Raw genomic sequence first — 15,498 nt, 5'->3', positions numbered from 1 at the left:
AGGGTTGTGAAAACGCTTCCTTGTCCTGGGTTCCTCCTGACACTTCCAACAGCTCTCTTGACTGCTTTCCAGCCTGGAAAAGCAGCCTGGCCCCGGTGGCCCCGTAGGAAATGGCCAAGGGATAAGAGCTGGGAGAGCGCCTTCTCTTGAGGGTGCCTGGGAGGCTGTTCCAGGGAGCGCATGGCTATCTGACATGGCACTTCTAAAGCCACCCGCAGAGAGAGGTTACCTGTGCCCAGTGCCACTCCGAGCTATCGGGAGGGACCTTTCTGCTTGGCTGAGTAGCTGCTGCCGCTGTGGTGTGAGTGTGGTTCGCCTGGGGTCGTTAAGTAAACAAGAGCTGACCATTTTGCATACTTCCTCAGTGATATTTTATTATACCTTCATCAAAGACCTGGAAGACCATGTTGATTTAAATCAGTAGAATCCTGTGTTCCCTCAGCTCGATGCAAAGCGAGCACAAATGCCCACTTGCCGCCGGGGTGCGGTCTGGGGTCGCCCGGCGGCTTGCTCGGCGCTCTGCGGCGGAACAGCGGCTGCAGCACTCTTTATTTTTGTGATGTGGAGCGTGTCCGGCTGTGCGGCAGGGGGAACTGAAATGTCGTCTGCTGACTTCTCATACCTTAACATTTTTGCTCATTGCTCATTTTGGAAAAGGTCAGCCCTGATAGGGGACAAATTCATTGTGTGTGTGTGTGTGTGTTTTTTTTTTTTTTTTTTACGTGTATGAGTAGTTTTTTGTTTTTCCCTTCAAACCCTATTGGTGGCTGACTTCCAAGGATCTGAAAAGGCACTGTGTTGGATTCCTTAGCTTGAAAAAGATTTCCAGTGAGGGACGAGGAGCTCATGTTTAGGTGAAAAGGTTTTCCCCAGGGATGGACATTTGGATGCCTGCGGGAGGCATAAAAGGCCCTCAGACCACAGGACACATGGTGAGAAAGCTGCTGACACGGCTGGCGTGCTAGCTGCAGCTGCAATGTTGTCTGGGCGTTATTAAAATCTCTGGTCAACTCTGCCTTGGGAAATTGGGTTTCATCTTTTTTTTTTTTTTTAAAGATTTATTTACTTATTTGAAAGGTGGAATTACAGAGAGGCAGAGAGAGAGAGAGAGAGAGAAAGAGGTCTTCCATCTGCTGGTTCACTCCCCAGATGGACACAATGGCCGGAGCTGAGCCGATCCAAAGCCAGGAGCCAGGAGCTTCTTCTAGGTCTCCCGCATGGGTGCAGGGGCCCAAGGACTTGGGCCATCTTCCACTGCTTTCCCAGGCCATAGCAGAGAGCTGGATCGGAAATGGAGCAGCTGGGACTTAGAACCATATGGGATGCCGGCGCCGCAGGCAGATGATTAACCTGCTGGGCCACAGCGCCGCCCCCGGGCTTTCGTCTTCTCTGCTGATGTGTTATTATTTTGAACTCTTGTTTTATCTTCTTTGGATAGTCTTTTCTATAATATTATTTTGGGAAATTATTTTAGCAATTTTAGTTTATAGGATTAACTTACTTGAAAAGCAGAGAGAAAGAGAGGGAGGGGAAGGAGAGAGACACAGGGAGAGAGAGAGTCTCTTGACTGCTGGTTCACCCTGCGAATGCCTGCAATAACTGGGGTTGGGCCAGGCCAAATGCAGGTGCTGCGAATTCTTAGTATCCCACATGGGAGGCAGGGACCTACCATCACCTGCTGCCTCCTGAGGTATGCATTAACAGGAAACTAGAATCAGGAGTAGAACCAGTACTTGCACCCAGGCCCTCTGATATGGGATTGTGTGCATCCCAAGTGGTTTCTTAACTGCTTGCTGTGTCTAATGCCTGTCCCTATTTCAGAATTTTTTTTAATACACTTTAATCTAATTGTGCTAATGTTTGTTCACTTCAGGGATCCAGAAGCCCAAGGTGAGGCAGTCATGATTTCAAACAATCTTGTTTTCTCTCAGATTTGTGCTTGCAAGCTCAGTTCTCATGCTTGTGGCAGAGAGGAGTACAGAGCTGGCTGTGGGATTAGAAACGTTTACTGTTTTCAGCTTGCAAATACATTTGGCTGTTGGGCTCCTTTGGGAATTGTCCCGAGGCTCTGTTTTCTGATATTTCACAGACACTTGGCAAAGACACATTGGGAAACACCCTCACTCTGGCCTGTTCCATTGGAGTCAGTTACAGGATGCCTGACAGCTGGTTGTAGACACACGGATGGGCAGTCAGGAGCCCCTTGGGACTTTTGTGACTGCAGTGGGAGGAGGCGGGAACTTCGAGATTGCTCCGCATACGGTCTGTTGTGCCAGGACACACCTGTTGACACTGTGAGTTCCAAGGAAGCCCAGACATTAGAGGTGATACCCTCCGCACATAGCACCTCCCCCAAGCCCTCTTTGTTCATTGATTTAAAACAATAGGAGGCAGGAAGCCCCCACTTGAGCAGATCCTGGAAGTGCCTGGCTAGTTCTAGCTAAGTGAATGCCTTGTCCACCTCCTGGGAGAGAGTGGGCCAGGGAGGCCTCTGGGCCCTTCCTTACAAATGTATATGCAAATCAGGGGTGCTAGGGGGAGGATGAACCACACACCAGCCTTTGATCTGGTGTGAAATGTGTGCATGCAGGACTGAGCCTTTCTGGTCCCCCAGCTGGATTAAGAGAGTACCACAGTATTCAGACCCCAAACAACCCCAAAACCCACTTTTTTTCTCCCAAGTGCACAATATGGTAGACTGCACTTTGCACGTAAGAAATAGCTGGAAACCTAACTGGTGACAAGCACTGGTCAAACAATATGGCTGTGAACAAAGCTGACGTAGCTGCGGGTGACTGGGAGACAGAGTGAGCTGAGCGTGTGAGAGGGGCAGGTGCCTCTGCTCTCTGTCATGGCCACACCTGGACTCTGATCAACGCAGAGCACCACCCAGCACAAGGGGAAGTGGCAAATGGAACTTATGCAGGAATGATGCTCCCTGAAGGCAGGCTATGGTTAAAAAAAAAAAAAGCATGCCATTGAAAAATAGCTGAAGCAATTGGGTACCTTCTGTGTGTCTTGAGATGTTGGAGAGAGCTGATGCTTCTAAAGCTAATGATATTAACTTTCATGGACTAAATGCTTACTCTGTGGTTTGCGTGTAACTCGCAGATCACCTTACGACACACTTGCCCTTCTGATCCTTGTTTTGTAGAGGAGAAAGCTGTCAATGGACCATGAGTTGTGAGTTTCAATGGAAGGTAATGTACAGAAATATGGTGCTTGCTACTGTAAGCCAGGTTCAGTAGGAGAGAGAGCGTGCTGATGTACTGACAAACCATGTGGTAGGTTTGGCCTTGGGAGCTCGCCAGTTATTTCAGTGGATCTTCACAACAGTTGTGTGTGAGAGGAGGTATTATCTTAGAGATGAAAAAAGTAATGCCAGAGACATTAAACGCATATGAACACTTCCTACCAGTAAGTAAGAGCCCTGATGCATTGTCACTGCTGCTTAGAACAAAGATGAAGGTACACAGGTGGTCTGGGGGCACAGCTGGCTGGCTGGCTCCCTTGCATTTGTCTGGCTCAGTGCTATGTTCCTCATACTAGGGATATGGCAGAGACTGAACACCAGTAGAGATCCCTGATAGGACCAAGGAAGTGACAATAAAGACAGTTAAACTCTTAGCAGGATGTTGTAGACAGATTGTTGAGTTAAATCAGTAATGGATGATGAGTGGCTCTAAGCTCAGCGGATCCTCCAATCGAGCAGTGAGATCTTAATATAATGTACTTTGAGGCCCACACAAGATTCCCAGGATCAGACTCCTGGGGGACAGAGCTTGGGTATCTGTCTTGCCTCACCCCCGAGTTGATTCTGCCATGTGGCCTGGTGAGGAACCCCAGTGAGGAGTCTGAAGTCCAGTCTGTGGGGATGGCATTCATGACCCCAAATGATCTCACTCCTGTCCTGCTGCCTGTCCCCAGCTCCTGTCTGCCTGCTGGGCATCAAGACCAGGCCATGCTGGTGCGTGGCCCCTGGGGGAAGTCTGGTGCTGAGTCAGGCACGGGACCTTATCAGCCGGGTATTTACTGAGCAAAGTTCAGCCAAGGCACCACTGCAGATCCGGGTTTCACAGATACCCAGGCTTCCGGGCCTTTGATTCAGAGTCCAGGTCCTTGGGACCCTTATCGGTGGAAGATAATGGGTTCTCCACGTGTGTCCTAAGGGCCAGTGCTTCTCGTCACTCTTGGCTGATCCAGGCCTACCCTCTAAGGGCCGGGGCCCCTGGGCCCCAGTCCGTCAGGGTGGGCAGACTCACCATGGCTACTTTCACAGGCCAGAAAGGTCCCTCTGCTCTGGCTTGTATGAGAGGTGGTGTTTTGCATTCTGGCTTTGAACAGGGTGAGAAGGAAACTGTCTCTCACAGCAAGGTGGACACCCACTGGCCCCAGGACCCGTGGATCACCACTGGGTATTGGTCCCATGTCCTGGGAGTCACAGAGAACCTGAGAGCCACTCATTTCAGCCCCACTTAGTCTGAAGGTCTTGGAGAGAGGGAGGAAAGATGAATGGGGGTGTATTTGAAAAAAATCACCCAATCGATTAAGCACCAATACTACTGAGCTTCGTGTGCACCTGCCACTCAAGAGGTTGCAGAGACATAAGGTGTGATATCCCATCTTACTAAGTTTCAGATCTAGGTGGGGGCAAAAGCAATGGGCATCAGCAAGCACAACTCATTAGTGCACAACAGACTGAAAATTTATCGACTGCTGATTTTATACAAAGTGTGTCCTGCACTTCCTGTTTGCTATGTCAGGTGACTCCTCACAGCGCTCTTTTGCTGAAGAAATTGCATACCGCGGGCCCAGAGGGGTCTGGTAACTGGCCCAGGATTGCACAGCTGGGCAGTGGCAAGGGCTGAGTCTCCGAGTCCCTCACCTCACAGCTGTGACGCACACTGGACAGAGCTGGAAGTGTGTTGGGGAGTATGGCGGCAATGTTCAATCAGGAGGGTGGTGCTAGCCTGGAATCAGGAAGAATTGGGGGGAAATTCCAGCCACGGAAAACTCGGTGAAGGGATGAGACATGCAGAGAACATGCAAAGTGTACGCCAACCTGCTGGCCGGAGTCAGGGTTCACGTAGCAGTTAGGCTGCAAAGTGGTTGGAAAAAAATGGATCCCGTTGTGCACGTCTTTCGATTCCAGCCTAAGGAGCTGGGTCTTAGTTGTTTGGGTACAGGGGAGCCATAGAAGGTTTGGGCAAGGCAGGAGGAGCAACAGTGCCAGGAGTGAGATTCTAGGAGGTCTCGTGTGCTTCTCCGTGATCGCACACAACTGAGGCGGGTGGGCAGATCCTCGTGGAGATGGACACTTGGGCGTGGGAGCTTGTCTGAGAAGGGTCATGGGCTCCAGGGATGTTGCTTTCCACAGCCACAGCTCCAGAGCAGGCCCCGGCCCCGCCTCGGCCCTACCAGGGAGTCCGCGTGAAGGAGCCGGTGAAGGAACTACTGAGGAGGAAGCGTGGTCATGCCAGCAGCGGGGCAGCTGTCACGCCTACTGCGGTGAGGGGGCTGCTGTGGCCAGGGTGGTGGGGGCTGGAGGGGTCAGGCAGGGCTGTCCTCCCTCGCTCACTGGGAGCATGAAGACAGCAAGTTGCACAGAGACTGCTCCTGGAGAGAGACCGACCTAGGGGAGAGCGTTGGTGGTTCCCTGAAGTAGGATGAGGGATGGGGGCATCAGCTGGCTCGGCCAGGCCCAGGTGGAGTGAGCAAATGGCTCTCACACCCTGGTGTGAGCTGGGTCCTCCCCTGGGAAGAGGGAGATGCCAGTTCCCTAAGAGCACAGCCTTCTTGCTAAATGGAAACACCGGTCCCTCACAAGTGTAGGTGCTGATGTAGGGTTGGGGTGTGAGTGGGGTGTTTTGCTCTAACAAGGGAGATTCTTACCCTGTTCTCTGCTACCCCAGGGTCCTCTAGGCAAGTCCCTGCCTAGGGCCCATTGGAGATGGCCCAACACCCATCTTGGTCTTCTCTTCTCCCCTCTAGGTGGTGCTGCCCCATCAGCCCCTGGCGACCTACACCACAGTGGGTAAGAGCTCCCCCAAGCCCTGGACCCCTCAAGGCTGCTATGCTCAGTGGCACCTGCAGTTCTCTGATTTCCTGCCTCCCACAGGTCCTTCCTGCCTTGACATGGAGGTGTCTGCTTCCACAGTGACGGAGGAGGGGGCCCTATGTGCCGGCTGGCTCTCCCAACCTGCCCCGGCCACCCTTCAGCCCCTGGCACCCTGGACACCCTACACAGAGTATGTGTCGCATGAAGCTGTCAGCTGCCCTTACTCGGCTGACATGTACGTGCAGCCCGTGTGCCCCAGTTACACGGTCGTGGGGCCCTCGTCGGTGCTGACCTACGCCTCTCCGCCACTCATCACTAACGTCACGGTACGTCACGCAGAGCAGAGCTGCGCTCCCCCACACTGAGGATGCTCTCTCAGAGCCAAGCCTGACTTTGTGACCCCTGCTCTTTCCTACTATTGATTTCCAGGATAACCGGGTCGTTTGAGCCCATCCTGTCCTCCAAGGTAGCCTGCTCTTCTTCCTTCTGACCTAAAGCATCTTCCACAAAGACGTCATACAGCCTCTCTCATTGTGTCTGAAGCCCCCCTGAGCTGGGGAGGGTTTTTGCTGCTTCTCTGTCCTCAATCCCCCCAGCTGCCCAGTAAGCAGGGAGACCTGGTTACAAGCTAAAGTTTTTAATGAATGGGATGCTAATGAGGTCTGTGTGGGGTCTCAGGCCCCACCCCCCAAGCCTTTCCTTTATACTCAGATAACCTATGGGGTGATTGTTCACTTAGCAGTGGGGATTCCAAAAAATTTCTAGATCAAATGACAGGTGATACAACTGTTCATAAAACTGTAATTCTGACGGAGTCAAACCCACCTGTAAGATATTGTTTTTGAGTTCTGTGTCAGAGTGCTTGTGTTCAAATCCTTACCCCTTCACTTACTAGCTGTGAGACCCTGAGATTAGTGACTTAACCTCTCTGAGCCTCAGTGTCCTTATCTGTAGAGTGGGAATACTAACAAGTGGGTCATTGTCAGGATCAAATGAGCTACTGCCTGCAGAGTGCTTAGCATGGCTCCTGGCATACAGAAAGCACTCAGTAAATGTATCAAAGTCTGCTTAACAACCCTGTTAACCTAGGGCTGCCTTGCAATGCCAGACAGGAAAGGAAGAACCTATTTCCCCAAGGATGGGGGAAGTGAAACAGCTTTATGTAAGTGGTACCTGTTTGACCAAAGGAATGAGAACCCCTCAGGAGTTCAGGGGAGAAAAGGCCTGTGGTTAGGGTCATCTCTAGTTCCAGGGAAACGTGGGGGTTGAACAGGGGCCTTGTGTGTACTCACAGAGCCCACCCTCCATGGCGGAGCTTGCTGTGGTTCCCCCACGTCCCCTCTGTTTCCCTCCAGGGTCCAGCATCAACCTGATGCACCTGCCCGTGCCTCCAAGCACCTTCCAGGCACGGCCCCCAGGAGTCCTCCTTCCCCGTGCCCACCTGGCTACCCAGAAAGCCAACTGTGGGGCCTGGCTGATGGTGGTTAGGAAGGAATGAATCCAACACTTCCCCCAGGCTACTCATTTCCATGCCAGGGGATGTGGGGTGGAGAACATAAGGGTTCCCAGCCATTTCATTACCAAAGATTCTTTTTATTATTGATTGCCTTTCATCATCCCCACCTTCTGCTTTGAAAGGTTCTGTGTATCAAACAAACTGTATTCATTAAGAAGTAATTTATTTGTTTTGCCATTTTGTAATTTAGTTCATCAAAGCCAGTGCTCGATCAGCAGAGATAAGACCGGTGAAGGTGCCGGGTTGATGTAATTCTATCCCTGAGCAAAGAAACCTGCAGTTGCAGTTGATCTGTACAGGTTTATGATTCCAAACTGTAAGATTTTCATTCGGATTTTTAAAACACTGGCCATAATAGGGATTCCCCAGATATTCATCTGGTTTCAGGATGCTGCAGGGCTGGGCGCCGCTGGCTTCCATCAGAGGAGAGGAGGTGGTTTGGGGCAGTGCAATGTATGCATCTCCTGGGTGTTAGAAGGCCGGATGGTCTCTGGAGCCCTTTCCTCCTCCATCATTCTATGGGGAAAATACCCTAGCTCCTCACTACTCACATTGTGGTTCTTGGACCAGCCGTAGGGCATCCCTAAGCTCAGAGCAGATATGCAGAATCCCGGGCCCCATCCCAGACTTTCTGTATTGTAAGGAGATCCCCAGGAGGTTGGCAAACAGGATGCCCTAAATGACTAAGAGTTTACACTCAAGACATTGTGGCAACCAGAGAGGAGGGGCGGTGGGGGAGGTTTTTCCTCTCTCACAACCCCACATACAGGGAAATTTCTCTTCCATCTGCTTCCTTCACTTGTGAAAGAACAGTAAGAAGCCAGGCTCTGACTGGCAGGTAGGGAGCAGGTCTGAGACAGAGGAGGATGTAGCTGTGGAAGGCACCAGGTGGTGGCAGTAGGAAGGCCAAGTTTGCTGATAAAGCAGTTCTTCCCTTGCCTGGCCTGTGGCTGGATCTTCCGGTACTGGTCACCATCCAAAGTGGGTGGGAAGTGATGGAGCTGTGTTGGTCCACAGGGACTCCAGATGCCAACGCAGTTGTGTGAAGCCAGAATCGTCTTTGTGGCCAGGCAGGAGAGCAACCACCTTCTAGATACAGCTCCTAGGCTACCATAGGCTGATTGTTTAACATGTTGCATTTTCATAGATTTTAAGATGGGTGTGTTTTTCCATTTGAAGACCTCTAAAATCAAGATGCATTTGATAGTCAATCCTCTCTAATTTACTTAGCCACAGGTCTTCATTACTATTTGTCTCTGAGCCTTTGAGTAGAAGTGGGTGGAGCTCCTGCAGTGAGAAGCCAGGGAAAAGTAGAGTTGGACGGGGAGAAATGAAGATGCCCACTATAGATGAGGAAGGGCCCATTGGTATTTCAGGGCTACTAACCCTTGGTCCTGCGTTTCCTATTACAGACCAGAAGTGCTGCCACACCCACGGGAGGCCCCCAGCTGGAGGCCCCAGAGCACCAGGCGCCCCTCACCTATTTCCCGTGGCCTCAGCCCCTTTCCACGCTGCCCACCTCCACCCTACAGTACCAGCCTCCGGCCCCAGCCTTGCCTGGCCCCCAGTTTGTCCAGCTCCCCATCTCCATCCCAGAGCCAGTCCTTCAGGACATGGAAGACCCTAGGAGAGCCATGAATTCCCTGGCCATCGACAAGCTTCTTTTGGAAGAAGAGGATAACGACAGCTATGCGCTCAACCACACACTCTCTGTGGAAGGCTTCTAGGGCTGGCTCCTGCCTGGGAGTCCTATTCCCTATACTGAGGATTTACAAGGATTGAGCCCCAGACTCATATCTGTTTGGAGTAATCATGTCATAACTACACTTGCTGTCTAAAACTAGAACTGTAGATCTTCCCTCCTGCCTCTCTCTTTCTTTCTTCTTTCTTTTTCTACTCTGTTCCTTTTGGGCAGGGAATTCTAGGGATTTCAGAGATTTGTATATGTATATATATATATGTATATTTTGCCAGATGTTGCTGAGTCTGTGGTCCAGGCACTTCCACTTCTACTGTGCCTCATTCCTTGAGGAAGGCCCTTTCTTTCCAGTGGCCGCTGCTGACCCATCGCTGGGCTGGTTATACCCTCTGCCGTTCTGACATGAGCGGAGTGCCCTGTGGGAAGTCCAGCCCTGCCTGCCGTCACCTTGTGAGAGAGGCAGCCAAGAGCAGACCTGCTGCCAGAGTCCTTGAGTCCTTGGTTCCCACAGTTACTCCTTTGTTTGTTATTCTTAGCTTTGGCCAGATTGATAGCCTAGGCAGCAAAGTCTTGAGACCTGGGGCTGAGTGTAGCAATGGGTGGGTGGGGGGAGGGAGTTAAGGAAATCAGGGTGGGTAGCGGTGAGTCAGTGACAGGAGAGGGGGCAGAGGAGGGAGGGGGACATGCACAGGTGTGTCTTTTGTTGTAGATGTGGGTGTAGGGGGAAGCTGGGGTTTTATGGGGAGAGGAGGAAGGCCAAGGCATGAGTTATCTCTGGGTTACTTAATTATTAAGATGACAGTCAATTTAAGAAAAGTTTTGGTGTGAGAGGTAGTGCTGTTCTCTTTGAGAACACATGCAAGGTCAGCTGGGCTGTGATGACCAGGACAAATGATGGGCTTGGTCATTTCTGTCCCAAGTCCAGACCCTTGGCTATGCTGGGTGTAGATCAGGACCCAATGAAGTCCGACAGATACAGAGTCCTTGCTCAGTGCTGCTCTATGGGCTTCTTTTATGTCTCAGATCATCTACAAGCCACAATTATGTGAAGCCAAGGCCCTTCCATTCAAGCACCATCCCTTCTGGGGCCAGTTATACCCTCAATCAGAGGTCCTTGCAAGTACCTACAAGTTGACTTGTAGTTATTTTTCTTTGCTGGAGAAACAGTGGATTTTCAGGGGATCCAGTGTAGCTGTTACTGAGGGTGCTTAGCCCCCGAGCGTGGCATGTTTGTCTGCTGATGACTCCATTGCCGCTGTTGGGCAGACACTTTCATTGGTGGAACCCACATAGAAGAAGTAAGGGACTTTGCTGGGAAATGACAGTTTTCTGGACACATTTGCTTTGGCCTTTAAAATAAAAAACTTTGGGGGCAGGCATTTGGTGCAGTAGTTAAGTCACTACTTGTGAGGCCCACATACCACATAGGAGTGCTTGATCTGAGACCTGGTTTCTCTTCTGATCCAGCTTCCTACTAATGTACACCCTGGGAGGCAGCACATAATAGCTCAGGTACTTGGGTTCCTGCTGTGTGGGAGACCCAGACTGATTTCTAGGCTCCTGGCTTTGTCCTGGCCCAACCTTGGTTGTTGGGAAGTGTAACAGTGGATAGACGAATAGATGATTTCTCTCTCTCTCTCTCTCTCTCTCTTTCTCCCTCTCTCTCTGTCTTCTAAGTAAAATGAAAATAAATAGGAAGAAGAACAACAACTAAAAACTCTGTAAAAAGTTGCCTTATTGGATTTTTTTTTCTACTTTGGGATTGTTTTGACACAAATTTCTCAGTAACTGCCTAAAACCTAGCACGTAGGATGGCACTTCAAAAAGTTCATAAAAAATGGAATTAAAAATAAATGTATTTTGTTGCAAAAAAGCTGGAAATCCACATATAGTGGAATCTTCAAAAAGTTCATGGAAAATGCATATTATGAAAAACTGCATAGGTTGAAAATTTTTTGCACCAAAATAAACTTATGTTTTAATTGCATTTTCCATGAACTTGTTGAAGTCCTCTGGTATATATTGAATACTTTTATTCAGACTTAATATTTACATTTAAAAGCTTAAGGTAGCATTTTAGGTGATAAATTTATACTTTTGGTGGTAGTGATGGTGAGTGTACAAAGTTGGGGAGGGGTATCTTGGTCCTGTTTGGTTAAAAGCCTTGGTTTCCAGTAAAAACAACTCTGTAAGATTTTCCAGCTAATTATTCAAGGATTTGAGAAAATGCAGAAGCAACCCTCGTAAAGGAGTTAAAATGGCAAAAATCAGTGAAGACAAAGTACTTTATACATTTGCTAAGATTGAAATGGTATTTTTTCCTTCTTGGGATAAATGTCTTGGTTGTAGTAGTCCATCTCGATTCCTTCCTGGATTATTCTGCTAAGATGGAAACATTTTCAATAAAGATTTGTAGAGATTTTTCTGTGCTGGAGTGTTTTATTTCTCATCAAATCAATGTCCCCTAGCTCTCATTACCATGTCAGTATCATTAGTGAAAGGGGCTTGCACTAGCCTTGTTGATTTTGCAAATTGATCTCTTGTAGGAGCAGATCAAAGCAGTCCCCTCTGTGCTGGGTTGTGGTTCTCCCAAGCAGAACATGTGTGTGGCCAGGGGGCTTGGTTTCTGGGAGAGCAGGGATGGAGGAGAGGAAGTGAGTATTTCCAGCCTATTGCTCTTCACATCATTTGTGTTACATGAGTAATTTTTCATGACATTGGGTATCCGGGGCAAGTGTTACTACTACTAGTGACATTTCTACATCAGACTCTGAAAATCCACCAGTCAGGACCCAGGAGCAGGTGACCATGTAGGCACCATGCCCAAAGGAAGTCATCTCTTGGGGCCAAACATCACAATGAAATGGAAATTCAAGAACAAGTCAGAATTATCCTTGGAATGAGTAACAGTTTGGAAGAATCTCCTTTTCTTGATGATTTTCTGACCTACAAAGGGCTTCTGAGTTCACTGGCTCCATTATTAATCTGTATCTGTATTGTTCTTCTGTATGTCTTTTTCCAAATTTGGGGGGACAGTTGCACAGCCAGTTATTTAGCTCACTTGAGATGATCAGTAGCACTACCTTTTGGCTTGTTCTACATGTAGACCATAACCCAGCAAAACGGACATGGAAGGAAAGATATTTGAGTTTTTCCTTTAGCTTTAATGAGGTTCAATTTTAAGGGGAGCTCTATTAAAAATGCACTTTATCTTATCCACTCTCTTTTGAGGTAGCTCTATGAACAACCCGACCTGCAACCTGAAGGAAGTGGTCAATCAAGTGTAGACGGATGTTATGCAAGACCCTGATGCATGAAGTTGTCCTCTTCCGGCATGGAACTGGGGAGCAAGGAGGAGGCAAGTGTATGGTAAGAAGTTAGGTATCTGGAACATAGTGAAATCACATGCCAAGTGGCTCAGATTCTCTGAGCATCAGGCTGTATGTAACTCTAGGTGGAAGTCTGAGGTCGTGTTCTGAAGTTAAGTGTGAATTTCTTGAAATCAGAAACCATAGAGAACTTATTTTTTATTAACTTCATTTGTGAGTCAAATATGAGACACTCAATAATTCCTCATTGAATTGAATTAATCTTGGATATTTACTGTTCACTGATCCTAAATATCTTTTTTTAAAAAAAGATTTATTTATTTTACTTGAAAGTCAGAGTTACACAGAGAGAGAAGGAGAGGCAGAGAGAGAGGGAGGTCTTCCATTCGCTGGTTCACTCCCCAATTGGCCGCAACAGCTGGAGCTGCGCCGATCCGAAGCCAGGAGCTGGGTACCTCCTCCCAGTCTCCCATGTGGGTGCAGGGGCCCAAGGACTTGGGCCATCTTCTACTGCTTTCCCAGGCCACAGCAGAGAGCTGTATTGGAGGAGGAGCAACCGGGAGACTCGAATTGGCACCCATAGGGGATGCCGGCACTGCAGGTGGTGGCTTTACCTGCTACACACAGCACTGGCCCCCTAAATATCTTTTAAAAATTATTTAGTTATTTATTTGAGAGGTAGAGAGAGCAAGAAAGCACATGCAAGCACACTTCCTTCTGCTGGTTCTCTTCCCCAATGCCTCCAACTGCCAGAAATTGCCCAGACTGAAGCTGAGAGCCAGGAACTCAATCCTGGTCTCCCACTAGGATGGCAGGTACTCAATCACCTGAGCCATTGCTTTTGTTTCCCAGGGTCTGCTTTAGCAGGAAGCTGGAGTCTGGAGCTGGAGTCCAGCATCCAGAACCCTGGCCCGATGGAGAGGCATGCAGGCATCTTAACTGAGAGGCTAAACTGCCATCCCGGCTCCTAAATACTGATATGGATAATTGCAAGTCGATTACAGCAGAGTCTGTTGCATTAGCTTTAAGTACACATGATGCTTCTCAAATGTTTCTTCTGAGTGCGTGAGTAGAGATATCCATTAACTGGTATTCTCAATCTACTTTTCAAATTTGCCTATGACTATGGCTGCTATTCATTGACATTTAAAAATTTTATTATAAATCAACCATTTATAATTACGTATGAGGTGGAAAGTGATGTTATTATTTATGAATACAATGTGAAATAATTAAATTGAGCTATTTAACATGTCCATCACCTCAGACAGTTGCCATTTTTTGTGATGAAGATATTTGAAATGTACACTTAACAATTTTGCAATGAATGATATGCTATAAGTAATTATATTCACCACACTGTGTGAAATATTTTTAAAAATCTCCTCATTTTTCCTAACTGAGATTTTATATTCTTTGACCATCATCTCCTGATTCCTTCCAACCCCAGCCTTTGTGCAACTCCCCTCCTTCCCCCGCCCTTCTACTCTCTACTTCTACGAATTCCACTGTTTGGAATTCCTTTGTGATGTTAGTCTTTGCTTGGCTTATTTCACTTAACATAATGTTCTAAAGTTCTGGTTCCATTCATATTGACTCGAATGACAGAATTTCTTTTTTTTTCTCTTTTATTAAAAAAAGATTGATTGATCAATTATTTATTTACTTGAAAGGCAGAGTTATAGAGAGACAAGGAGAGACAGAAAGATCTTCTATTCACTGGTTCACTCCCCCAAATGGCCACAACAGCCAGGGAAGCCAGGAGCCAGGAGTTTCATCTGGGTCTCCCATGTAGGTGCAGGGGCCCAGAGACTTAGGCCATCTTCTGCTGCTTTCCCAGGTCATTAGCAGGGAGCTGGATGGGAAATGGAGCAATCAGGACTTGAACTGGTACCCATATGGGATGGTGGTGCTGCAGGAGGTGCCTTATCCCACTGTACCACAGCGCCGGCCCCCAAAATTTCCTTTAAAGGCTGAATTGTGGGGCTGGTACTGTGATGCAGCAACTTAATCCTCCACCTGCAGCATCCCATATGGACGCTGGTTCTAGTCCCAGCTGCTCCTCTTCCAATTCAGCTCTTCTGTGACCTGGGAAAGCAGTAGAAGATGGCCCAAGTCCTTGGGCCCCTGCACCTGCGTGGGAGACCTGAAAGAAGCTCCTGGCTCCTGGCTTCAGATTGGCGCAGCTCCGGCCATTGCAGCCATCTGGGGAGTGAACCAGCAGATGGAAGTTCTCTACCTCTCTCTGTAACTCTGTCTTTCAAATAAATAAAATAAATCTAAAAAAAAAAGGCTGCATAGCATTCCATTGTGTATATACACCACCTTTTCTTTGCATCTGTTGATGGATACTTAGGTTGATTCTGTAATGTAGCTGTGTGAATAGTTCCGCAATGAACATGGGAATACAGGTATCTCTCTGACAAACTTATTTGAAGTCTTTTGGGTAAATAGCCAGAAGTGAGATTGCTGGATCATATTTTAATTCTATTTTTAACTTTTGAGGCAGCTTCACACGGTTTTTCATAATGGCTATATTAATTTACATTCCCACCAACAGTGTACAAGAGTTTCATTTTCTTGAGATTCTTGCCAACACTTGTTATCTTTTGTCTTTTTGATATAGTCATTCTGACAGGTGTGAGATGATATCTCATTGTGGTTTTGATTTGCATTTCCCTAGTGATTAGTGATGTTGAGCATTTTTTCATGCATCTGTTGCCATCAATGCATATTTTATGAAGTGCTAACCCTGGGCTAGGCCGGTATTGTGGATGATTGTGGATGTCTGCTTTGAAATAATATTCCAAAACTTCAGCGATGTCTTTTCAGTGTGAGTACCTATTCTTATATGTGTATATTTGGTTATGAATAAATTATATCCTTGAACTGTTTT

General features: G+C 48.0%; 1 protein-coding gene across 1 annotated transcript; it reads left to right on the top strand.

Annotated features, from left to right (window-relative positions):
* The first annotated feature begins 5,361 nt into the window (after nucleotides 1-5,361).
* On the top strand, nucleotides 5,362-9,441 carry POU2AF1 (POU class 2 homeobox associating factor 1). Its single transcript, XM_062198356.1, has 4 exons — nucleotides 5,362-5,508; nucleotides 5,992-6,034; nucleotides 6,119-6,384; nucleotides 8,987-9,441. The coding sequence occupies exons 1-4, from the start codon at nucleotides 5,362-5,364 to the stop codon at nucleotides 9,299-9,301; spliced, it is 771 nt and encodes a 256-aa protein (XP_062054340.1). The 3' UTR covers nucleotides 9,302-9,441.
* Nucleotides 9,442-15,498: the final 6,057 nt, after the last annotated feature.

This window comes from Lepus europaeus, chromosome 7 (assembly GCF_033115175.1).
Source record: "Lepus europaeus isolate LE1 chromosome 7, mLepTim1.pri, whole genome shotgun sequence".
NCBI lineage: Eukaryota > Metazoa > Chordata > Mammalia > Lagomorpha > Leporidae > Lepus > Lepus europaeus.
This window is presented reverse-complemented; position numbering and strand designations above follow the sequence as displayed.